Source organism: Eleutherodactylus coqui, chromosome 13 (genome assembly GCF_035609145.1).
Source record: "Eleutherodactylus coqui strain aEleCoq1 chromosome 13, aEleCoq1.hap1, whole genome shotgun sequence".
Lineage (NCBI taxonomy): Eukaryota > Metazoa > Chordata > Amphibia > Anura > Eleutherodactylidae > Eleutherodactylus > Eleutherodactylus coqui.
Genome location: NC_089849.1, coordinates 27,180,772 through 27,205,349, shown reverse-complemented (window position 1 = coordinate 27,205,349; position 24,578 = coordinate 27,180,772). Strand labels below are relative to the sequence as shown.

The 24,578-nt window shown below is 46.6% G+C and overlaps 2 protein-coding genes across 2 annotated transcripts in view; one reads left to right on the top strand and one right to left on the bottom strand.

The window, feature by feature from the left end:
* LOC136587544 (proto-oncogene Wnt-3) overlaps positions 1–11,459 on the top strand; it is a 138,655-nt gene extending 127,196 nt beyond the window's left edge. Inside the window, exons 5-7 of the mRNA XM_066586187.1 lie at positions 364–629; positions 4,580–5,063; positions 10,975–11,459. Of these exons, the coding sequence (XP_066442284.1) occupies positions 364–629; positions 4,580–5,059 (746 nt within the window). The 3' untranslated portion in view covers positions 5,060–5,063; positions 10,975–11,459. The remainder of the gene's footprint in view (positions 1–363; positions 630–4,579; positions 5,064–10,974) is intronic.
* Positions 11,460–13,123: 1,664 nt separating this feature from the next.
* Positions 13,124–24,578, bottom strand: part of NSF (N-ethylmaleimide sensitive factor, vesicle fusing ATPase) — a 71,518-nt gene continuing 60,063 nt past the window's right edge. The window contains exons 9-21 of the mRNA XM_066587809.1: positions 24,197–24,396; positions 23,083–23,248; positions 22,920–22,994; positions 22,652–22,839; positions 21,313–21,408; positions 19,898–20,054; positions 19,677–19,810; positions 17,728–17,794; positions 17,568–17,647; positions 17,325–17,459; positions 17,126–17,239; positions 15,518–15,573; positions 13,124–14,048 (exon numbers count right to left, since the gene is read on the bottom strand). Coding sequence (XP_066443906.1) covers positions 14,021–14,048; positions 15,518–15,573; positions 17,126–17,239; positions 17,325–17,459; positions 17,568–17,647; positions 17,728–17,794; positions 19,677–19,810; positions 19,898–20,054; positions 21,313–21,408; positions 22,652–22,839; positions 22,920–22,994; positions 23,083–23,248; positions 24,197–24,396 — 1,496 coding nt within the window. The 3' untranslated portion in view covers positions 13,124–14,020. The remainder of the gene's footprint in view (positions 14,049–15,517; positions 15,574–17,125; positions 17,240–17,324; positions 17,460–17,567; positions 17,648–17,727; positions 17,795–19,676; positions 19,811–19,897; positions 20,055–21,312; positions 21,409–22,651; positions 22,840–22,919; positions 22,995–23,082; positions 23,249–24,196; positions 24,397–24,578) is intronic.

Sequence of the window (24,578 nt, the reverse complement as noted above, 5' to 3'; positions counted from 1 at the left end):
GTTTTTTTTTTTTTAAGAATGGGGCTTAATCCCCTCCTCTGCATCGTACAGAGATCTCTACACTTTGCTCTCCGGTATTCTTCATGCACATCTCTCTCGTATCCGTGAATATAGCAATATAACGCGGTGAAGTTCTCATTTTTGTGCATCTTTCTTGTACTTGGTTGTGTATTTCAGTAGGGGGCAGTGTGAGGCACAATAGAACATCGTCCGTCAAAATGTATGTAATTATTATGTGGATTTTTACAAATTTGTTGTAGATACTTCCAACAGTTGTTGGCCAACAATTCCACCAATAGTTGAATGTTCTCCTATAAGGATGCTGTGTGTCTGTGTTTCATTCCTGCCCTTTGTCTTCTCCAGCCACTCGGGAGTCTGCCTTTGTTCATGCCATCGCTTCAGCCGGTGTGGCCTTTGCTGTGACTCGCTCCTGTGCGGAAGGCAGCTCCACCATCTGTGGTTGCGATTCCCACCATAAAGGCTCCTCAGGAGAAGGCTGGAAGTGGGGAGGCTGCAGCGAAGACGCAGACTTTGGGGTTCTGGTGTCTCGGGAGTTTGCAGATGCCAGAGAGAATCGGCCAGATGCCAGATCAGCCATGAATAGGCATAACAACGAGGCGGGACGAGCGGTGAGCAAATAGCACAAAATGAGAATGTAGGGAAAAAACTAAAATGACAAAACTCAAGACGCTGAAATGTCAGAACTTACCAAATAGTCTTATTTACACTGAATGATCTCTGCATTAGGGACACCTACTCATGAACGGGTTGCTCCACCTTTTTGGGTGATAACGGCTTTCAGACGTTGGGAAACATCCTCCATACTCAATTCGATGCCTGCTCCGTCAGTTGGTGCATAACTTGTGGATAAGCAGGAGCAGATCTCAAAACACTGTACGGCATATCCCAAACATGTTCAATGGGGTTACAGTCAGGCAAGTTTGGGGGCCAAGGCAGAGTGGAGAAATCATTGCTGTGTTCCCCCAACCACTCCCTAGTGATCCGAGTTCGATGACATAGAGCCTCGTCCTGCTGAAAGATGGCACTGTGGTCCTTCCTGAAGATATGAGTGCAGATGGTCACTTGGCCAGCTAAGAGGTTCCTGTAGCATTCACCATTCGAGGATTATAGTATGATGACCAGCCGTTCTAAGCCATGCTAGAAAAATGCTCCCCAGACCAGGACACTGCCACCAACAGCCTGTTAAACCCCAACAGTACACCCATGGGATATGACTTCATGACGTTTACGCCAGATGCCGCCCCTGCCATTCATATGGTTTAGCAGGAAACGGGACTCCTCATTCCACATCACCAAGGTCCATTGATGTGTTTTCTTGGCCCGTGTGAGGCATTGTTGGCGATGACATGGGGTCGTCAGGGGCACCCTTATTGGTCTTAAGCTATTGAACCTCAGTTGACATATAATGAGCCAGGGCTGGAGGCTAGTGTCACGGTGGCTAAAGTCTCTAACTCCCACCCAGTGCATGATGGGGGACAAGAAGTTATGTGCTGGTCCCTGCTCCTGGAAATGATGTTGCAGTGTAGGGTGCAGGTTCCCCAGTGGAAAGGAGCTAAAGGAGTCAGGGAGGGATTAACAGCAAAACTTACTTTTTTTGCAACTTCAGGTGGAATACATGGTGGCATTTCCCACAGATCCAGGCTCAGATATGGCTGAGGTTGTGACTGGAGATACCATTGTTTTTAACAAAATTCCTGTACTGCTTATCCAGGTTTTTCACTGGAAGACTCGCACAACGTTGTGTCTGCCACCTTGCCCCTTCCTCAGAAATAAGTCTACAGATGATTTTCCCCTGACCAGCTGTCAGCACTTGTTGCTTTACCTCCTGTTCTCTCCTTTCTGAAGCTTCTGGAACCGTACAAGGGTTTTTAAAAAAAACCTTCTAGGTTCCTCCCAACAGCATAGAGGTGAGAGGTGGACAACTGCACTAAATAATGCAGAGTAACTGAGGCGGTTCTATCCCTGTATATTAAACTCTCTGATCCTCCAGTCACCAACTCCAGTATGGACATCAAGACGACATTATAATATATGAAACCATCAGAACTTATAAAAACACTTAAAACATGTATTTAACATGTCCTATTTTCCCAGAGCAAGATTAACACTTAGTAGTGACAACTCTGGGTCACAACAGACACAAGGTACGCCGCATGGTCATTGTGCAAATTTGTCTAACTTTCCCGCTGTTGTACTGTTGGCTCAGTTGGTTCACCCTGGCCCGTCATCGCTGAGACACCAGACATGCCACCTGATGCTCGCCTCTAGGATCAACCACACGTGGCCTTCCACTGTGTGATCGTTTGCCGGATAACTATCCATGGTTTCATTAGTCTTGGTACACTCTTGATATTGTGCTTTGGGAACGGTTTCAGAAACACTGGCCGCACACTAACGGGCGCCAACATTCTGCCAGAGTCACTCCAGTCACCACGTTTACCCATGACTGTCAAATGTTGCCTTCTTTTGTGCAGAGGAGAGGTCAGCACATTATCTGAGAGCAGATCGTGACGTGGCCATCACTTGGTACCACGTTACTAATCACAAGATGCCACGTGCCAGCTGTTCCCAATGGAGTGATCGTTCAGTGTATAGATCTAAATTTAATAGGACCCTATGACTACATGATCAGACTGCACAGGGTATGTTTGTAGTCTGTAACTATGGAAACACATAGGTCTGCGCAGGAGCCATAGATTTAAAAAAAACAAAACTGTACTTTTTTTTTTTTTACCAAAATTTTGCTAAATTGCTTAAAAGGCTATTCTAGCACTTCAAAGTAAGAGTCATATGCTTCATAAGGCAATTTTATGTAAGATTGCAATATAATGTTATAACTTGGTTTATAAACCTGCAGAGATATCACATTACCTGTGCCCCCTTCCGTTCCCTCTTAGTTCTCTATTGGTATCCACTGGTTACGTCCTGCATACTCCACTGTTTACTGGACAGGCATGGAATCATAGAATGGTACAGGTGGAAGGGACCCCCAGGGTCATCGGGTCCAACCCGCTGCTCAGTGCCTTCAAATTCTGTAATGAGGACACAGTTTGTACAGATGTGAATGTGTACTTGTCAGTAAGGGATTGTGGGAGATGTAGTTTTGGAACTCCCTGGTGGCCCTTTTAACCCCTTCCTGCCACAAGACATAAATGTACTCCTGGCAGAGGGATAGTTAACGCAACAGTATGTTCATTTACGTCCTGCGGATAGTCCAAAATCAGGAGAGATCCCGCGCTATCTGGCAGCGGGAGGCGGTTGTCACCGATAGCCGGCCTTCTGCTACAACAGCGGGGGTGTATCGGAGCAGCGACCCTCACTGTAAACCCCTTCCCTGCCGCAATCTATGTAGATCGCAGCATGTAAAAGGTTCACAGAGGAAGCATGCTCCCTCTGTGATGTCATCAGACTCTCACCTCTCAGACTCTTGGACTCAGGAGTCATGCATTGCCATTGCCTATGATTCCTATAACAAGCGATAAGGCATTGCACAGCAGAAGTCCTGCAATGCTTAATCACAGCGATCATAGGTGTAAAAAAAAAAAAAAAAGTTTAAAAAAAATTCTTTTTATGCGCTTTTTCCCATATTAGCATAATATTTTATAGTAAATTAAAATCCCACATATTTGGTATAGTTGTATCCGTAATGACGCGTACAATAAATTGAACACGCTTTTTTCCCTGCACGGCAAAAAGCGTAAAAAAACTGAGGCAAAATGCTTATTTTTTTTCATTTTGCCTCACAAAAAATGCAATAAAAGTGATCAAAAAACCTGTATGTACCCCAAAATGGTAGCAATAAAAACTACAGCTCGTCTCGCAAAAAGTAAGCCCTCACTGGCCTCCTTCCATGGAAAAATAAAAAAGTTACAGGACTTTAAATGTAGCATTTTAGAAAAAAAAATTTTTCCAAAAAAAGGGTTTTTTTTTGCGAAAAAGTGGAAAAACCTAAAAAAATAAGAATTTTGGTATCGTTGTAATCGTACCCACCCGCAGAAAAAATTAGTGTGTCATTTATGCTGCATGATTAACGCTGTAAAAAAAATTTAAAATAGTCTATGGCAGAATTGATGTGTTTTCTCTCTGTTATCATAAAAAAAATTAATAAAAGTTTTTCAATCTAGTCTATGTACCCAAAAATGGCACCGATAAAAACTACAGCTCGCCACGCAAAAAGCAAGCCCTTATACGGCCGCGTCGATGGAAAAATAAAAAAGTTATGGCTTTTAAAAAATGAAGATGAAAATCCACCAAAAATCGTTGCCTCCTTAAGCCCAAAATAGGCCGTGTCATTAAGGGGTTAAATAACAATGTAGAAATCTGAAGCCGGCTGGAAAGCAGCGGTGGAGCCGGTTGGCAAAGCAAGGCATTGCAGTTCAGTATGACGAGTTAGATGATGTTACTAGCGATAAGTGGAAAAGTTGGGGACATTTTGCCCAGTTCCGGAATACCCCTTTAATTAATTCTGGTTCCTTGGAGCAAAGAAAAAAATTTAAAGAGTGGACAAATCCACATTTTCCCCTTCAGTAAGTGCAGTGTTTGTATTTTTTCCTCTTAGACCATCTTGGATCACATGCATCTGAAATGTAAGTGTCACGGTCTTTCCGGGAGCTGCGAGGTGAAGACTTGCTGGTGGTCCCAGCCCGATTTCCGAGCTATTGGTGATCATCTAAAAGACAAATATGACAGTGCCTCCGAGATGTCGGTGGAGAAGCATAGAGAGTCCCGTGGATGGGTGGAGACCCTCAGGGCCAAATATTCCCTATTTAAACCTCCCACTGAGAGGGATCTGGTGTACTATGAAACTTCCCCCAATTTCTGCGAACCCAACCCAGAGACTGGCTCTTTCGGAACCCGGGGACGCTCCTGCAACGTGACTTCCCATGGCATAGACGGCTGCGACCTGTTGTGCTGTGGAAGGGGCCACAACACCCGGACAGAGAAACGCAAGGAGAAATGCCACTGCATCTTCCACTGGTGCTGCTACGTGAGCTGCCAGGAGTGTGTGAGGATCTATGATGTCCACACCTGCAAGTGACAAGGTACTGGGAGCCTTCCCGAGACAACATAAAAAACCGCTGCTGCCAACATATATTTAACCCTTTCCATTCCAATTTTGGATTCAAGGTTTCCTAAAAAGCTTTCTCTTTTTGCTGTTATACAACGGTGCCATCTGCTGGCTAAAGCTGGTGTGTGCATGCCAGAGAGGCTCAGACAGCAGAGTGGCTGGCAATAGATGGTAAGAATACCCTGTTGGACGTCTTCTGACATTGGAGCTGTACAAGCTTCAATCAGAATGTAGGAAGACTTCAGACAGCAGATTGGAAAGGGTTAAAGGGGTGTTATGATCTGTAGAAAAAGCTTGCCCCGTGGCAGAGAATAACATAAAAAAATAAAATAGCCATTACTCACTATGCCTTCGGTCCGGGCAACTGACCCGACCCCTTCCGCTCCAGTTCCTGCCGAAACAGAAAGTGATGATGTCACTTTCATCGCTCACATGACTGCTGCAATAATTCTCTGGCCTCTGTGGTCATGTGTGCATGAATGGCTCGTGACCGCTGAGGCCAGCGATTGGCTGCAGCGGTCATGTGAGTGATCAACATAACATCATCGCTGCCTTGGGGACAAGGGCAGAGGGGACAGGGTTGGTGATGCTGGCCCGGGGCACAGTAGAGGGGTGAGTAATGTCCATTACATTTTTTATACTATCCGGGAGCTAGTGGGGTTTTTTAAGCCAGAAATCTCCTTTAATTTTGTTGATTCACTGAAAACTCAGATATTTAATGGGTTTTGTAGGATTACAGAGACATGGCTGCTTTGTTCCAGAGATGATACCACACTTGTCTTGTATTGTAGCTCGGGAACGCGATCTTTTCTCCTTAGGGAGAGCACCTAGAAGGTGAGTGAGGAGACTTAGGAGGCCATTCATGCTCCTCTGGGTAATATGCAAATAAGGGAGATGGAACAATACCTCTGCAGCGCCACCTATTGGAAGGTAGCATTCCTGCAAGTCAATTTTAGATTCTTTATACAAGCCTTGTAACAATGACTGCGAACTGTCATTGTTACAAGGCCTGTATAAAGAGTTTAACATTGACTTGCAGGAATGCTGCCTTCCAATAGGTGGCACTGCAGAGGTATTGTTCCATCTCCCTTATTTGTATTGTAGCTTAACACTATTTGTGGGACTGACATGTGGGGTGCTTTTTACTTGAAGAAAGTAGCCATGTTTCTCTAACCCCATACAACCCCTTAAACCTCTAAAAACACTGAAGGGACCCCATGGATGTCTGTTCCAAAGCCTGTTAAAGGGGTTGTCCAGGATTAGGAAACCACGGCTGCTTCCTTCCAATAACAGCACCACACCTGCTAATACTGTCTGATCTCCAAGGGGTTGGACGAGCCGCAGTCACCTCTTACTGTATGAATCTGTACACATTTGAGTGCTGTACGGAGCTGTAAGAGCGCTGCCCCAGAGCAGCACGAGGTCTCAATTTGCCTTCAGTTTCATAGAAGTTTATTTTTTTGTTGATTTCTTATAAAGAAAAAAAATGGTGTTATATTCCTTCAGATCCCAAAAGTACAGCAGTATTCTCCTGCAAGAAGAAATCGGCTCTAGTGCAGTATATCTCATACTAACAGAGCCCCGTACGGCGGCCCTCAGAGGCTGCTCATATACACTATCCTAGTAATTGGAGCAAGAATTAAAACTAGTACCAGATTTACTTCCATAGATTAATACTTAGTGGGGGTCCTTTGGTTCTAATGACATCGATACTCTCTGTGACATATATTGTACTGAGTAAGAGAAACCAAGTAATCTTGTAGATAGGATATTTTTTACAGTGAGCTTTCGGGATATCGATCCTTCATCAGGGTAATGAATTAAACTAGTTTGGATGGCACATAATTATAATATACAGATGCAGAGGGGAGGGGGGGGGACGACACCCCTCTTGATCTAAATAAATGTTCACACACAGAAATTTGAGACACAAAACAGTCGGAGCAGAGAGAAAAACACTAAATCAGTCCACTGAGCTGAGGAATGTGACAGTTTTAGGAATCTGTATGTTATAATTATGTGTCATCCAAACTAGTTTCATTCAACATAACCTGCCGAAGGATCGATATCCCAAAAGCTTGCTGTAACATGATGTATTTTTTGTTAGATTGTGCGATTCGTCACTCCATAGAATGTTCTTCCATTTCTCAACTGTCCAATGACAACACTCTTTGCACCACTATAGATGGGCCTATGTATCTTCTTTGAGACAAGTCGGCAAGACATTTGCAGGATGAATGGGGGGAAATACCAGCTGAAGTGTATCAGACAACAGTGGAAAGTATGTCACTAGGACCAAAGGAGCCCCAATAAGTATTAACATATGGAAATAAATACTACTTTTGATTCTTGCTCAGGTGTCCAATTCCTTAGAAGGATTAAAGGGGTTGTCCCGTGGCAGCAAGTGGGTCTATACACTTCTGTATGGCCATAATAATGCACTTTGTAATGTACATTGTGCATTAATTATGAGCCATACAGAAGTTATAAAAAGTTTTATACTTACCTGCTCCGTTGCTGGCGTCCTCGTTCCCATGGAGCCGACTAATTTTCGCCCTCCGATGGCCAAATTAGCCGCGCTTGCGCAGTCCGGGTCTTCTGCAGTCTTCTATGGGGCCGCTCGTGTAGAATGCCGGCTCCGTGTAGCTCCGTGTAGCTCCGCCCCGTCACGTGCCGATTCCAGCCAATCAGGAGGCTGGAATCGGCAATGGACCGCACAGAAGCCCTGTGGTCCACGGAGACAGAGGATCCCGGTGGCCATCTTCAGCAGGTAAGTATGAAGACGCCGGACCGCCGGGATTCAGGTAAGCGCTGTGCGGGTTGTTTTTTTAACCCCTGCATCGGGGTTGTCTCGCGCCGAACGGGGGGGGGGGTTAAAAAAAAAAAACCCGTTTCGGCGCGGGACAACCCCTTTAATCTTGAAGTGATCCTACATTGCTTTAAAGAAAGTCTGTCAGCTATATTTACTACATCAAGCGAATCCCAATATATATTGTGCTACATACAGATGACTGTAATTGTATCTTATTTTCCTGCTTGCTTCCCATGCGGAAAGCAAATTGCTGGACAGTTCCACATCCAAAATTGACCAGGCTCTCTCGCCTCCATACTTGCAAACACGGTCCCAGCCTTGCCAATTGATGCCTTTGTGCATCTTCACCAGTGCCGCATTTGCAGTTGGGCAAATATGCATGATATCATTGAGGCTATGGAGACGTCATTCATGCACCAAAACAGATATGGTTGCAAGTCTGGAGGGCGAAAGATGCCGGATGACTGGCTGTAGAACCACTTATCAGAAAGTTCCACACTTTTTTTTTTATTACACACGTGAGGTGGCGAGTTTATTTTTTTTTGTAGGAAAGTAAGAAAGCTACGATCACCGTCATCTGCAGTTAGCACAGCCTAGGTCACAGACTTCCTTTAGAAATTCGGTTCCTGTTGGAATCAGCCAACACAGCGTAAGTCTATGTATCACCGACAAACAAGTTTAAGTTAACTTTAAAAAGCTTCACAAATAGTATTTAAAATTGGTTATCAAGATTAGATGAGTGCAGCCCTACGTCCCCCTGCTGGTCAGCTACTGGAAGGACGTGCAGCACACTGGCAATCACCACAGATTGCTCTTTGTAGCAGTAATGCCTGGAATTACAGCTCAGTCCCATTCACTCCAATTGGATGAAGCTGTAGTGCAGTGTAATACCAGGCACAGCCACTAGGAAATACACTCATTGTCAAAAGGGAAAGCCCTCTCTTAGAAGGAGTTGTCAAAATAGAAAAACTTTCTATGTGTGATTGAAAGGTTGATAAAAGTGATTACAATACCAGAGAACCGACCCCTTGAAGGGAGGCTTTAGTACCCTGTTGGGCTGCCTCTAGCTGGGGTACAAGATGTGATACGGACGGGCATGGAGACATACAGGTTCTGTATGGTATCCTGCGGCATATTGGTCCACATTTGCTATAACAGCCTCTAGATCGTGCAAACTCAGAGGCTGTGGAAGTTGGCGTCCCAGATGGTCCCATACATGTACTATTGGTGATAAATCTGGTGACCGGGCAGTCACAGAAATGTGACAATGTTGTGGGGGCTTCTGTGACCCACCTTGTGTGTGCAGCCAAGCATTATCCTGCTGCCTCTTGGAAGCCGCCATGAGAGGAACACATGTGGCTACAGGATGTCCTGAACATATCGCTGAGCTGTCATTGTCCCTCATACCACTACTAGGGGGGGCCGACTGTTGTATGCAATGCTCCCCCCCCCCCCCCAGACCATAACACCAGCAGGGGGCAGTGTGCCACTCTCCAGACATGAACACGCTGTTGTCAGTGCCCAAAATAAACCTGAATTTGTCACTGAAGACAACCCAGTTCCACCCTGTAGCATCCAGTTTCGTCGTTCATGACACCACTGAAAACTGAGGCTACAGTGGGTGACAGTACATGTAATGGGCACCAGGAAACCAAATGTCTTGCAGCCAAGTGTCTGGAAATGGTTCGGACAGACAAAGGGGTGCAATGATGGCGCCACTTGTCTCTGGATTCCAGACAACAAAAAAGTTGGAGCTGCTTGTTGGAAATCAGATGGTCTGTCGAGGGCGTCCTGAGTCCGGTCACCTTGTGTGCCCTCACACACCCACCGGTCCCAACACCTCCTAACAGTGTGGTCAGACGCTCCTATCTACTGGTGGTCTGTAGGGGGCATCCTGAGCCCAGTCACCTTGTATGCCCTCACACATCCACTGGTCCCAACACCTCCTAACAGTCTGGTCAGACGATCCTCTCTACTGGTGGTCTGTAGGGGGCATCCTGAGCCCGGTCACCTTGTGTGCCCTCACACATCCACTGGTCCCAACACCTCCTAACAGTCTGGTCAGACTATCCTCTCTACTGGTGGTCTGTAGGGTGCGTCCTGAGCCCGGTCACCTTGTGTGCCCTCACACATCCACTGGTCCAAACACCTAAGTCTGGTCAGACCCTTCTCTCTACTGGTGGTCTGTAGGGGGCATCCTGAGCCCGGTCACCTTGTGTGCCCTCACACACCCAGTGGACCCAACACCCCTTAACAGTCTGGACAGAATAGCCCTGGTGACGGGTAATCCATTCGATACGACCATCCAGCTTCTTACACCCCAATAATGCGCCCCCCCCCTCAGACTCTGGTAACAGGGTGACATCTCTTCTCTGTGTCGTAGAGGCGTCTAGTGGTCAACAAGCTCTACAAGCGGAAGAGGTCACTGCACACAAGGAGCCTCCGAGAGCCTTTTATAGGCCAAGAAGGGAACCACTTTTAGGGCCTCGGGTGACAAGACTGTTCATCTAATCACCACAACTCTCAGCATTTGTATATCTGCCTGAAATGGAGTTGCATGCCGGGTTTTGCGGCAAAACAACAACTGTCTAGAGGCAGGATTGTTTTTTTTGCAGTGAGTGTATCTGGCTCTGTGCCTGGTAAACAAAGAGGTCACTGTGTTAACATTATGCAGCAATGCTCCCTCTAGTGGTGGCTGCAGGTAGGCAGAACCTGTGTATAAAGCAAACTATAGAGGGAATTTGGAGCTGTCTCCGTAACGGAGTCCCCATCACTATAAAGATATATCAGGGATTGTTCATGTATTTGGCTCTGTTCTAGGAGACAAACTGCAAGTGGAAGTGCTGGATCCGATGCATACCATACCCAAACGGCGCAAATTAACTAGAATGGGTTCCATTCTACACTGGTATGCAAGCTGGTATTTTCACAGAACGAAGTAGCGCTACATGCAGCACTATTTCAGCCATGGGGGTTCCAAACAAATCTTTAAGAAATAAATCAGAGAATTAGATCTGGATACACGCCAACACCAATACCTGTTATGAATAAGTACTTGTTCTCTTCTCTGCAGACACCTGAGAATCTGAGTCATCCTGATGAAGAGCGACCATTACCACAATCACCGGGTTCATAGGACACTCCAGCTGGGAACCCTTGACTGATGCAAGAATCCATCTTGTTCCCTGGAGGCATCTAGACACCTTAAGACTGGCTGGCGTCTGACGTCATCACATTCTCCTCCTACACGGGGCAGCCGAGTCGGCCCTGCGGGTCACGCCTAACAAGGGATGATAAATAGCGGACAATCAAGTGGTGGGATTGACAACAGATCTGCAGTTCTTATATCCAAAACTGAGCTTAGGTGCATAAAAATGCAGCAGCTGAGAGGACGTCGCCGTGCGCAGGCTTGTGGCGTACTTCGGTAACGCATCGGGAGCCGTGTGACCGGGCGACATCAGGCTTCCAGCAGTCCATCCAAAGCTTTCCATCCGCTTCATAGAATTTTATATTCAGAATCCTTTTTATAAGTCTTATTTATTATACAGTGTGTATATTATGCCATAACTAAGAGTATATATAATATATTATAAATATATATTTGGAACAAAGTCTTTGCTTGGCCTCGCTAGCGTCATTTCAGAACCTCCAAACGTTGCGATTAAAGGGAATTGGCCACAAATAGAGATGAGCGAACGTACTCGGTAAGGCCGATTTCGCAATCGAGCACCGCGATTTTCGAGTACTTCACTACTCGGGTGAAAAGATTCGGGGGTCGCCGCGGGGCGTGGCGTGGTGGAGCGGGGGGTAGCAGCGGGGAACAGGGGGGAGCTCTCTCCCTCTCCCCCCCACTCCCCTCTGCAACCCCCCGCTCACCCACAGCGCCCCCGAGTACTTTTCACCCGAGTAGTGAAGTACTCGAAAATCGCGGTGCTCGATTGCGAAATCGGCCTTACCGAGTACGTTCGCTCATCTCTAGTCACCAACTTCATGGCGCCGTCTGAGATTTCCATTTTTGATAAATTTATGCTATCTGTCGCATCGCGTTGTAAGGAAACTGCTCTCCATTATGTGCCCAAAGATCAGGAGTTCTTGGTATTACCTCCTGTTAATGATTGACAGCTTTCTCTCCTTTACTGTGCATAGGGAGAAATCTGTCAATTGGCTGATGGAGGCGGAGTTAGCACACAGTTCATTAATACTTAGGACTCCTGAGCTTAAGCACATAATGGAGAGGACTACTTCCTTACAGTGCGATGCAAGTGCTGCAACTAATAAAAGCGTAAATTTCTCAAAAACATTACAGCAGGCAGCCATAAAAGAAAATCTTGAAAACCAAGTTTGTCACTATTTTGTGCTGCCCTCTTAGAGGTGCTGACAAATTGTCCTTAAAAGGGGTTTTCCAGTAGATAAAAAGATGACAGTTTTACCAAAACAGCGCCTCTCCTGTCCATGGGCTGTGTCTAGTACTGCATGTCAGCTACAATCAATTACTTTGTTAGGATTGAGCTTCAATACCAAACACATCTTATAGACCAGAGGGGCACAGATTAGGTGATAAACATCTGATTGGTGGGGGTCTCGCCACTGAAACCCCATAGTCCCATGTTGTCCTCCTCTTGTCACTGCAGGCTGTCTGCACCCCCCGCAGTGAGGAGGAGATTCCACATGCCGTGCTGCTCCATTTACGTCAATGGGACGTCCGAGCACTTGTAGTCAGCTATTTCCATCAACCCCATTGAAAATGAACGGGATGGCACTGTGCGGGCACAACAACCGCTCCATTCGATCTCCTCCTCCTCACTGGGCAGGGGATGCAGACAGCCTGCAGCGACAAGAGCAGCTCCGCACGGGACCCCCATTTCTCAGGATCTGCGGGGGTCTGAGTGATGAGACCTCCATTGATCAGACTTTTATTACCTATCCACAGCATGGGTGATAAAAGTCCGTCTTGGTACAATCCCTTTAATGTTTCACACCTTCTCCTTCCGCACTCACATCGAATCCATTTCTTCCCAACCGGGGCGGGTTCCGTTCCACAATTTCACTTCTACTCACCGCAGCTCTCTGCAGTAACCACTGGAAGAGTTCTGTGTCCAGACACGGAATAAAGCAGCTACTTCTGTCTCACAGCAGGAAATCTCAGCAGCTGCCTCTGATCAGAAGAAAGGCTGCTTTGGATGAACAGGAATCAAGTTCCCAATAAAAAAAGGAAACCGATATCCGATAAATAATTTCTTTATTGCAATAATTGTCCAGCTGCAATAACCAACAGATCATTTATTACAACATAAAATCCACAATAAAAATATACATGTACTGTGGGACGGAGGAGATGACATGTGTCTGGAGATTGGGGGGTTAAGTAGAGGTAAAGCAGCCACGAAACCACAGCACATGTCACTTATAGGGAAAGACACTGAAGGGTGGGGGTGGGGGGGCTGAGAGAGGGGTGAAAGAAACCCACACAGCATGTCCACATCCACTGTGAGCATATCCAGGCATGAGAGATGAGTATATCCACGACCGGTCTTCCCGACAATTAGCACTACTAAACATGACCCCGAATACTACTTGCCTATTGTGCAGGCAGCCACCTTGTGATATTCACCACCACCCTACAATGAACTAGTAAGATTGTATAGAGGGATACGTTCAAAATGGCTGCCTACGCTCTACAAGCCGTACACGTTTGTGATCCCAACAGGAAGATAAAACAACATGGCTAGTGGAATATGGCTAAAGCACCACAGCTTGATTTGTGCATTCACATCAACCAGACGTTGCGTTGCCGGGGTGTACATGTGTTGGCTCGGTGATGTACGGTTACTGCCGGCCCCTTGAGTGCAGCCGCTCCACCGATGAGGAGGTTATATTGTGGTTACATCATGGTCGCAGCATTCATACTAATCAGAAGCTGGGTGAACCGAGAACAGGTCTGATGGCTTAGACAAAAGCATAGTTTAGAACTACATGCACATCCCGTGTGGTACAGAAATAAGGGAGTCAGTGGTGTGCTTCTAGAATCCGACCTTCCCCGAAACAGCCAGTGGTGGGTGGAATGTTACTCATTCGGACGATGACGACGACACCTTCCCCCAGTGCTCCCGCCCTGCTGGTTAATCGTAGTCACGGCGCACCGGATCTCTACAATGGAAAACAAGCAGCGATTGGAAGATATTCGGCATTTCTTTTCAAAAATTTAATATGTGTAAGAGAGCCAGGGCCAGCCCCCGAGCCCTAGCGGCAGCCGCCAGTACCAGTCCATGAGCCCTAGCGCCCACCGCCAGTACCAGTCCACGAGCCTTAGTAGCCACTGCTAGTACCAGTCCATGAGCCCTAGCGCCCACCGTCAGTACCAGTACCAGTCCACGAGCCCTAGTAGCCACCGCTAGTACTAGTGGCTGCCGCTAGCCCTTGCAATTTAGAGCTGCAGGCAGGGCTGAACACACAAGTGGAGTTGCATCCAGCAATTAGGCAGCAGTCGCACTGTGCTTTCTGTGCAGATTAACGTATCGATCACAACAGGGTAAATAAGTGTGCAGGACACGTTTTCACAAGGGAAAAAAAAGTATCTTTAAAAAAAAAATGTATACATTTACACACTTGTTTTATGAAGAGAAGCATCTTCAAAACTTAGTTTGTCTACTTTCTTGATCCCGGTCCTTGTACGTTTCAACTTTTCTCTGCAGTATACTAACGTAGTTGACTACAGAACAGTGCCCCCCCCCCCCCCCCCCCCCAAGAAAGTTTTTTCTCCCCACTTCTTTTAAACTGTTTTCTAATGGCCTGATGTATGGCGCAGTATGCGGTGCTGCACAATACATTTTTTCCCTAGTAAACGTATACATCTTTAAATCAGGCATTTTTCTCGATCTTCCCCTTTCCTTTTGTTATAATGAACGTATGCTGCAAACGAGGCCTGAATTAGCATTCCTCTTTACAACGTTTGTGACATGGTTTTGGGGTTGCCATAATACTACATATGTAGGACTGACATTTTTGGTAGGAATATAGTTTTCTTTATATAGGATTCACATAGCAGAAATAGTAAGAATTGACCAAAACCGCAACAAAAACACTGCATCAAAATCGGCGCCATTTGTGCGGTTTTTGATGCGGATCCACATCTGGATTTTTGGCTGTGTGAGAACTTACCCCAATACAGTTTTATGGACAAATCTCAGGTTAAGAACATAGGAGGAGCATGATGCTGTGAAAACAGGTATGAAAACATCACAAGTTTTCGTTCCCATACCAAGTTTAACACAAAAAGGGGGCGTGTCTTGTCAGAGTGGGCGTGGCTGCACAAACCAACTCATTTATATACAATTTATGCCAGAACCTGGGATAAATTATACCAGAAATCTACTCCGTAGAACGCTTTGTAGGCTCCCAGAGATGCCAAGATGCGCCTAATGAATCAAGAGGTGTGCGCCTCTTCATTAGCAGCATCGTGTGCCAGTTGGGATCATATTAAGATTGGCGCTTGAAATGCCAGTTTTAGTAAGTACCTCCCAGAATGTCCAAATAGGAAAAACAAGGGTAGGATAGTATCTCTGCTAACCTACAACCCCAGCAATACCCACTATATATATATATATATATAAACTTACGCAGCTTCTTCTTTCAGCAAAGCCAGGAACTTGCTGACACGATACTCTGGGTCCATCTTAAGTAGAAAAGCAGAAATCAAAATTAGTGATCCGGCATAAATCACAACCCAATCACTGAGGGGAAAGTATAAGAAGCCAAATATGGAGCAAGAAGCATCAGCAATCAGCTAGTAGGGGAATGGTGGATTAGTCAGATCAGATGAGGCGTTGCTCACATGAGTGTTTGCCCTGGCCGAACGGATCAGTCTGATGGCGAAGTAGGACAGCGCTGAACTGACACATTTTGGGGCCAGTCTCTGTTATGCTGACTAATATTTTCCCAGACCCCCCCCCCCCCCTCAAAAAAAAAAAAAAACAACACAGGATATGGGATAACTTTATGATCGGTGGGTGTTGAACTGCTGGGACATTCATCAATCTAAAAAATGGGGTCCGTGCACCAACCAAACAGAGGCTGCGCATCTGCACCAGCGCTCCATTTAATTTCAATGGGACCAGTGGAAATTGCCTTGTACTTGCGCTCAGTAATTTCTGGCACTCCCATAAAAATGAATGGAACGGTGGTGCGCAAGCATGATCTATGCTTCATTCAAGTGGGAACCTATCAGACCCCAGTTCTCAGGAGATGATATATAGTATATGTGATGGTCACTGGTAGCCCAATTCCTGGCAAATAGGAGTGGTAACTCTACTTTGGGTGATCCAGAAACAGAGCAGCCCCATCACACGGCTGTTTCCCTAATGCCCATTCATTATACACAGTGAGCACACATGTACAGACTTCACTACTCCAGCAGAAGTAGGAATGGGACAACCCTAAGACGACATCCACATGGGACGTATTTGCTGCAGAATGACCGCAGAGGAAAATCCACACCATTTGGTGCGAATTTTGATGCAGAATTCACCCCCCTCATTTCAAGAGGTGGAATCGACACTGAAAATCCCATGTAATAACGGACACGCTGCTGATCTAAGAATCTGCAGAGGATTTTTTCCGCCGTGTACGGACAAGATTTTTAAAATTTCATCCACTTTGGTGCTATTGTGCTGTAGATATTCCATGCGGAGGGCCCACATGGAAAATCCAAGGCAAATCTGCCAGTGTGGACATGGCTCACTATTGATACTGAACTATTAGACCCGAATTAAGCAGATATTTCTGAGATCTAATCAAAAAGCCATAAATGTCCCTAGATAAAATAACGGATTTTTGTTCTAAAGGCCCATTTACACGCAACAATTATTGCCAAAAAGAACAAATTTGAGCGATAATTGTTCAGTGTGAATGCGAAAAGAAGCGCTCACTTGTCATTCGCGGTTGTTTGACTTTTCAGTCAGCTTAAAAAATCTTGTTGGCTCACTGGCTTCTCGTCCTGTGTGACAGCTCCCGTTCAGTGCTTCCCATAGGAGGTGAAGAGCTGAGCGAGAAGCGGACAAAAAGCCTGCGATCCAGTGGCAAGTCTTTCCACTAAAATGCTCTACGCGAGCGCAGACGACCTTAGCGGTGACGTCAGCGCTCATGCAGTCATTCAAAAGACTTTCGGCCCGTGTAAAAGGGCCTTAACCGTAAAAACAAGTCGCCCCACTCCCGTGTTTTCTCCTCACCTGCATGGACATCTCGATTAACATAAGAAGCTTCTTGATGCCTATGTAAACCTTCTTGCCCTTGACGTGCTGAGCAATAATCGAGCGTTCATTGTCCTTGAAACTACCCAAAAGCTGCAAAAACATCCACAAAATAAATATGTATAACTGTCCAGGAAAGAAAACTCAAGCAAGCACAATGTCCATGTGATGAGCTCACCTCCAGCGCCTCCATCAGCTGATCTCCTGTGCGGATGTTTGGAATATGTACAGTGGTACTGAAGGCGTCCAGCATCTCCATCTCCTGGAGGACGTCCTTACGGCTGGTAGTGCCAATGATCAGGAGTTTACGACCCTGAAGGGGGATGGGAAGAATCAGAGACGTGTTCAGCCCAACACACCACAAGTCTATTCTTCACAATATACGATCAAATAGGTTTCCAGGCCGGAAGCAACATCTTACCTGTGGTGGAGCTTTCTTAAGAAGCACAAGTAACGCCTGGAGGACCAGATTAGAGAAGCGAGGACCAATAGGAACATAATCTGCCAAGAAAACCCAGTAGATTATAATCTCGTATTGTCTGCTTGTACAGAGCCAAGACTTGTGGGGTCTGTGGTCTCACCTAGCAGTCGTTCTATATCATCCACCACAACGCAGCTCAGCTGGGACTTGTAAGCATCATCAAAGATCTGGAAAAAGGCCAGAACAATGCATTATTTTCACAGGTGAGGAAAAAGTGATAAAATCCTGGGTCTATGCGGCTGAAACCCACGCCCATCCACACTAGCCAATGGTCAGACTTGCCTATAGGAGAGCAGTACTATCAGCAACATCTGTACAGGCGAGTTGGGTTTCGGTCCCATTGTAGGACCATACTCAAAGGGTTATTTCCTCCATTAACGACCTTTAGGCCTCCTTCACAAGGGCTACAAGGCTACAAATCGCATGCATGTGAAAAGCCCATGCTTTCCTATGGGTTACTTTGTACATGCAATGTTTTGTAGCATGCGACATCCTGACCGAAAAAAACTTGCGGGTCCGGCGATATGCACTCGAATCGTGAGGTTCTGTAGTCCATGCCTTCCTATGGAGCCTTCCTGTCCTCTCTGTTGCATTGCATGAAGACGTGGTTTTCGTGCGGCGCAATGCAACTTTGACAGTTGGAAATCCTACTGTCAAAGCCATAACCGAAGCCCTAGCTGCAGGGTATCAAAACCAAAAACAGTATACATCACCTAAGAAGCACTGTCCGACACCACTACAACTTCTCCCCGGGTCCTGGCACTGTTTCTCCATCTCTTCTGGCCAGAGATTAAAAAATCCTGCCTCCTGGAAGCGCTGCCTCTGATTGGCTGATGCTTAGCCAATCACAGCCAGCGCTCAATGAACGAATCACAGCCATTTATCGAACGCTGACTCTGATTGGCTGACGCTTAGCCATTCACAGCAAGCTCTTCCAGGAGGCGGGGGATTTTTCAATCCCCAGCCAGAAGAGATGAAGATGACGACGACTGCCGGGGACCGAGAAGAAGCTGCAGCAGAGCCCCGGACATCGGTTCTAAGGTGATGCATTCTTTTTTTTTTTTTTACCGCACCTAGGGCATATTTTCGGGGTAGGGCTTATATTTCAAGTGCCCTTTCCACCTGAAAATCCTCGCATGTGGGGCTACAAAGTCGCACAACATTGCAGTACTACAAAATCGCGGTATCACCACAGTGATAGCACACGTACCAGCAATGCGATGCAGTGTCGCCCGTGTTATGGAGGCCTTATGCCTATCAAGAAGTTAAGGAATAAAGGTCTGAATGCTCGTGGTCCAACTGCTGGGACCTCCAAGGATCCATAGAACGGTGCAACGCAAAAGTCCCATGTGACTTAAATGCCAATGTGCATTCACTTCTACGGAATGAAGAGATTGATGCATTCAGTTATCGCTCTCGGTTCACATGTGCGCCACTTATGAGATCACTTGGGGTCCCCGCGGTCAGACTCACAGTGATCATAAAGAATTGTCCATACTGGGAAAACCCCTTTAAACTTGTACAACCAGCAAAGAGGACATTAGGCCAGATTCACACAGCCATCTGCGAGCTGTGCCAAGAAACTCAGGCGCAACCTGCATCACACCGCATACTGACAACCATCCCTGTGCGGTCCGATCTCCTGGGACTCTTTGTACACTTCACACCCCATTTCTTTTCCATAAAAATGGACAAGAATGTGGTTGGACTAGAAATCTATCCTGGAGTTACTTGTTACGTTTTTTGGGTTTTTTTGACCCATGGCTCACATAGTGTGACACGCTGGCTCAGTGGTTAGCACTATTGCCTGGCAGCCCTGGGGTCCTGGAGTTCAAATCCAGCCAAAGACAACATCTGCATGGAGTTAGTATGTTCTCCCCGTGTTTGTGTGGTTTCCCTCCAACCTAAACAGCATATTCATAGGGAAGTTAGACTATGAGCCCCAATGGGGGACATCCAGTGACATACAGCGCTGCAGAATATGTATGCGCTATATAGATGTATAAAATATGACCAACCCACATACCAGCGCACTGTTGGAGGTCCTACCTTCTTGATGGCCTGGCATTTGGCAGTCTCAGAGAACCCAATCATCTTCTCAGGTGAACAGATCTTGATAAAGGGGAAATTAGAGTCCTCTGAGATCTTGGCGGCTAGCGCTGTCTTGCCACTATGTGGTGGACCTGAAGTAAGAAAGTCGCATGATGTCACGATGGTCAGGAACTCTTTTCTTAAACTAGTCTCCTAATAATACAGCTCTAAGAACCCACCTTCCAGTAAGACGCTGACCAGGGGTGTGCGATCACTGTTCTTGGTCTGTTGGACCAGTAGTTCCCCATCATCCAAGACACGAGAAACAGGGTCTCCCCATGTAATGATACCGTTCATAATAAAACTTGCATAGTCCTCCTGGTTGGTCCCAAAGGCCTAAAAACAGGAGATGTCAAGAAGCAAAGCAGATGGAGAGGTCAGTAATCTAAGGAGTCCAGCCAAGTCTACAATTGTGCTACATGGAAAAGCTGCTGCATCTACAGACACATGTTGGTGTATACTCCACCATACAGACAGCTTTACACGGGGCAACTACTGTCCGAGGGGTCTCTCAATAAAGGGAATGTGGTCAACAGCTGCTCCGTGTACATATGACCCCCATTTTGCGCCCCCCACTTAACGCCCATTAGTTCCAGAAAACACAAATACGTGTGAGTGATCCTCGACTGAACAGTCCCTGCTGGTTTTTGGACAGACGCTCGTTTCTACTGTCTCTGGATGGTTTATTTAGCCTTTGACAGAATAGTCAGTGCTGCAGCCTCTCACGTATTTATCAGCACTCCGTGGACTCCTCCACCAATAAGTAGGAGTTGGATTGGGGGGGGGGGGGGGGGTGACATTTCAAATACACGCCCGCCAAAGAACCTCCCACCCCCAACTAGTTGTCAAATGATATCTCGGTCCTTGTAAATGCCAACGATTCGTTCAGCAAATGCGCAACTGAATGAGTGAACAATCATCGCTCTCTGTAAAAGCACACAAACCGTAATTTAGCTTTAGTGACTATTTCCAGCAACTGTGCAGATGATAGCTGTCCCACACAAGTCCACCCTAAGACCACTTACTGTTATCAGGATCTTAGGCCTGGTTTACATTGGTCAAGTAGATGGTCGAATAGGCAAGCAAGTTAGTAAAAGCACGACCACTCGACGAGGGTCAACACATTGGCTGAGTGGACTGTAAGCAGGCAAGCACTGGGGAGAGTCGGGAGGTAGACAGTATAGCTGCTCACCCACTGGCCCTCTCCTACTCTCCAGGGAACTCGCCTTGCACTCTCCTTGTGTAGACGGATAGGTAAGTGCATCGTACAATGTGGAGGTGAGCAGGAGGGGGGATTCTGTTCTGGGGCCAGTAACTTGACTAATATAAACATTAACAAAAAGGTGTAAGGGCGAGTCAAGTACTAACCATCTAAACTGGGCCCAGTTACTTGACCAATGTAAAGAAAGAAAAGTAATTTCATGATATGGTGCCACGTGTGGAGACAGTATGGCGGCACAGAGATTGCCCACAGCTCCATGGTATGGGGACTCAGTGTGCCTCTGTATAGCCTCCCATACACGGCTCTGCTATGTGCCTACAAGAGTGCCGAGAGTAGAAGACGCAACCATGTTCATAGCACAACACAACTTACCGGCTTTATGTCATTTTCCAGTGACGTGAGAAAGTCTCCTCGAGTCACCTGGAGCCGTTCGGCCTTCTCCATATCAACCTCTACTTTGTTAGTGGCCTGATGACAGAAAACAGATATCATTCATGTGGTTAGAAATAAACCCTCCTATTGCACAAGTTCTGCATATATTCTCACTGTCACCAAGAGGACTGATTTTGGGCACTTTCGCCACCCGATGCTTCAATCCTATAGGTCAGGTACTTTCAGTTCCACGCTCCGGTAAATGCCGCATCATTCGAATACTACTTTACAGATAGTAACAGGTGAGATGTGCGGGCCGGAAACACCAGAAACTAAAGTAAGCAATTCCTCCTCTGCCGGCTAATAAAAAGACCGGGCGGCGGTGCTGCTCAAATATTGTAAGGTGCTGAAAGACAAACGAATACTGACACTAACAGACGGGAGGAATAGTCACAACACCGGGAAATTCCTGCCCACTAAATGGATTAGCACTACAGACTACTTCAGCCCTTAAAGGGATTGTACCAGAATAGACCCATCATCTCTCCATAGCACATGTGATAATATCTGATCACTAGGGGTCTCACCACTGAGACCCCCAATCTTCATAATGGAGGTCCCATGACACATTGTTCTCATCACAGCAGGCTCGCTGCACCCACCAACAGCAGATGTGGAGAGTAAGTGGAGGACAGGCCGCAAATGTGCGGCATCGCTCCATTTATTTCAACGGGGCGGATGGAGACAGACACATACAAGCACTCAAACGCTATTTCTCGGCGTTTCCACTAAAGATAAATGGCGCTTCAGCGTACATGTGCAACCACCACTCCATTCACACTTAAGTCACTGTGGGTGGGTACTGCGAGCCCACAGTGATGAGGAGAGCGTCATGGGACCCCCATTCTCAGAATTGATGGGGTCTCAGGGGAGAGACCCCCACCAATCAGACTTATCATGGAGAGGTGATAAAAGTCCATTCTGGTTCAACCAGGGGTATTCTGGTTTTAGGTAGCTGAAATCTATCCGCTGGAGAGGTGATAACTGCCAAGTCGGTAGGACTCAGACCAATGGGATCCCTTGTCCTGTTTGATTGGAGAGGCAGCCATCTTCATAGTCTGCTTCAAAAAAGCTATAACAGCAGCGAGGTGTATTATACAGTACAACGCACCCATTACTATACAGCATCACTTGGAGTTCTGCGACAGCCACTTACATACTTGCCCTGCAGGCTTGCACTTTTCCACGGTCTCCTTATATAGACCGGCTAATCTTTAAGAAGCCCCTTGAAGTCCTAATGATGCGTGGTGTCAGTTCACATTTTGTGTTACCGTCTCACCTTGATGTGTCGGTTCATGGCGGTGGACTGAGCTGCCCTCACAAGACCCTCCAGCTCGGCTCCACTGAAGTTTTTGGTCTCTTGAGCCAATTCAGGTATTTCTACGTCCTGAGACAGCAGACTGTGCTCCCTCATCCGGGCAGTGTGGATGTGCAGGATCTGGACACGACCCTTCTCATCAGGCAAACCTGTAATGATATATATGATGAATATGACAGAAGCAAGGCAAATCATAGGTGGGTATATATATCTCATATGGCCCACTCACCTATCTCCATCTTCACTTCCAGCCTTCCAGGTCTCAGAAGAGCTTCGTCTATCAGATCTGGCCTGTTGGTCATACCTAGACAGATGGAGGTGGTAAGACGCAGGCAAGACTAACCCATAATTAGACAGGAGTGTTGGTGGCGCCCTCTTCCAGTTCAGCTCACCTATGACCAGGATGTTATTGAGCTGCTCCACACCGTCTATCTTGGAAAGCAGTTGGTTGACCACAGTGTCATGGACGCCGGTGCTTCCTGCCATGCTTCCTCTCTGCTTACATATGGCATCGATTTCATCAAAGATGATAATGTGCAGCCCGCTGTTAGCACCAAGCTGGAGACACAAAGATGGCAGAGGTGGCATAAGCAGATCGAGAGTAGGAGGCGGCATCTCAGTTACGCTGGTGACACACAAGTGTATTACAACATGCATCCATCATACAAGCGAGTCTGACTGCGGGTATCCTGACCTGAAGTCCAAACACCATAGGAAACTATGCTGCCCAGAGCTCTGGTCTAGACGCCCGTGGTCTCAGGCCGGGACACCCAGCCATGTTACAGATGCATAAATGGCCATAATATAGTGGTCATCGGCCTTAGATCCGGTAGCCATATGTTAGTTCTGTCTGGTCAGCCGTTTTATGCCTAAACTGGCCACAACGGATGACATTTTTGTGCACTGGTCCAGAGCTGTGCAAGTGGCACAAGGAGACATCAGACATCTAACCTGATGCCCCAGATGCCATGAGCCATCCCATGGAAGACTATGGGACCAGCTCTGGTATTAGGTGTTCACTACGGCGGTGCGGAACAACGGATGAGCAAATATATGGAAACCAAACTCTTAAAAAGAGAAGGATCATCTGTGCAACTGTTATATCTGCCCCAATGCATCTACAGCCTAAAAAAGGAACGTTGCAAATTATAATTAAATATCTGTCATTTTGTGGCTGCAGCTTCTTTGCAGAACTATTTGCCTCCACGGTAGCAGACAAACCGCAGCGTGTAGTCTGATCCTGCCCTTCTATTGCTATATATCTGTTCCATACCAATGTAAGTTAGTAAGAAGGGAATAAGACTACTAGGTAGTTTGCTTGTAGTTAGTTACCATGGAGACACATGGGTCAGCACAGAAGCTGTAGACAGAGAATGGTAGGAGATTTTTAATGAAGACTATTTGCAAAAATGTGCTTAATTCTTCATGTTCTATGCACAATTGGCTGCCTAGGAGAAGATTCCTCAAACATCTTAAGAAACCCCTGAGCTAGACTAGTTTTCTCACCCTCCTCTGTTCCTCTTCTGCATCTGCAAACAGCTTTCGGATGTTGGCCTCGGACTCTCCAACGTACTTGTTCAGGATTTCGGGTCCATTAACGATTTTGGGTTCCCGGGCATTCAGCATCTTACCGATCTGTCTAGCCATGAGGGTCTTTCCACATCCAGGGGGGCCGAAGAGAAGAATACCCTTCACGTGCTTGCACCCTGCAGATTGGGATAGATCACCAGATTACTGTAAAGTCCCTTAGCACCGATGCATGCCGTATGTAGTATATATGTCACAATACAAGTAATACTCTGTGCAGCAATGCATTCTGGGATTACATTTCACTGAATAAGCTGTGCAGACCCTGAACCAGCAGCTTCTGGGGGATGTGAGCTCAGTA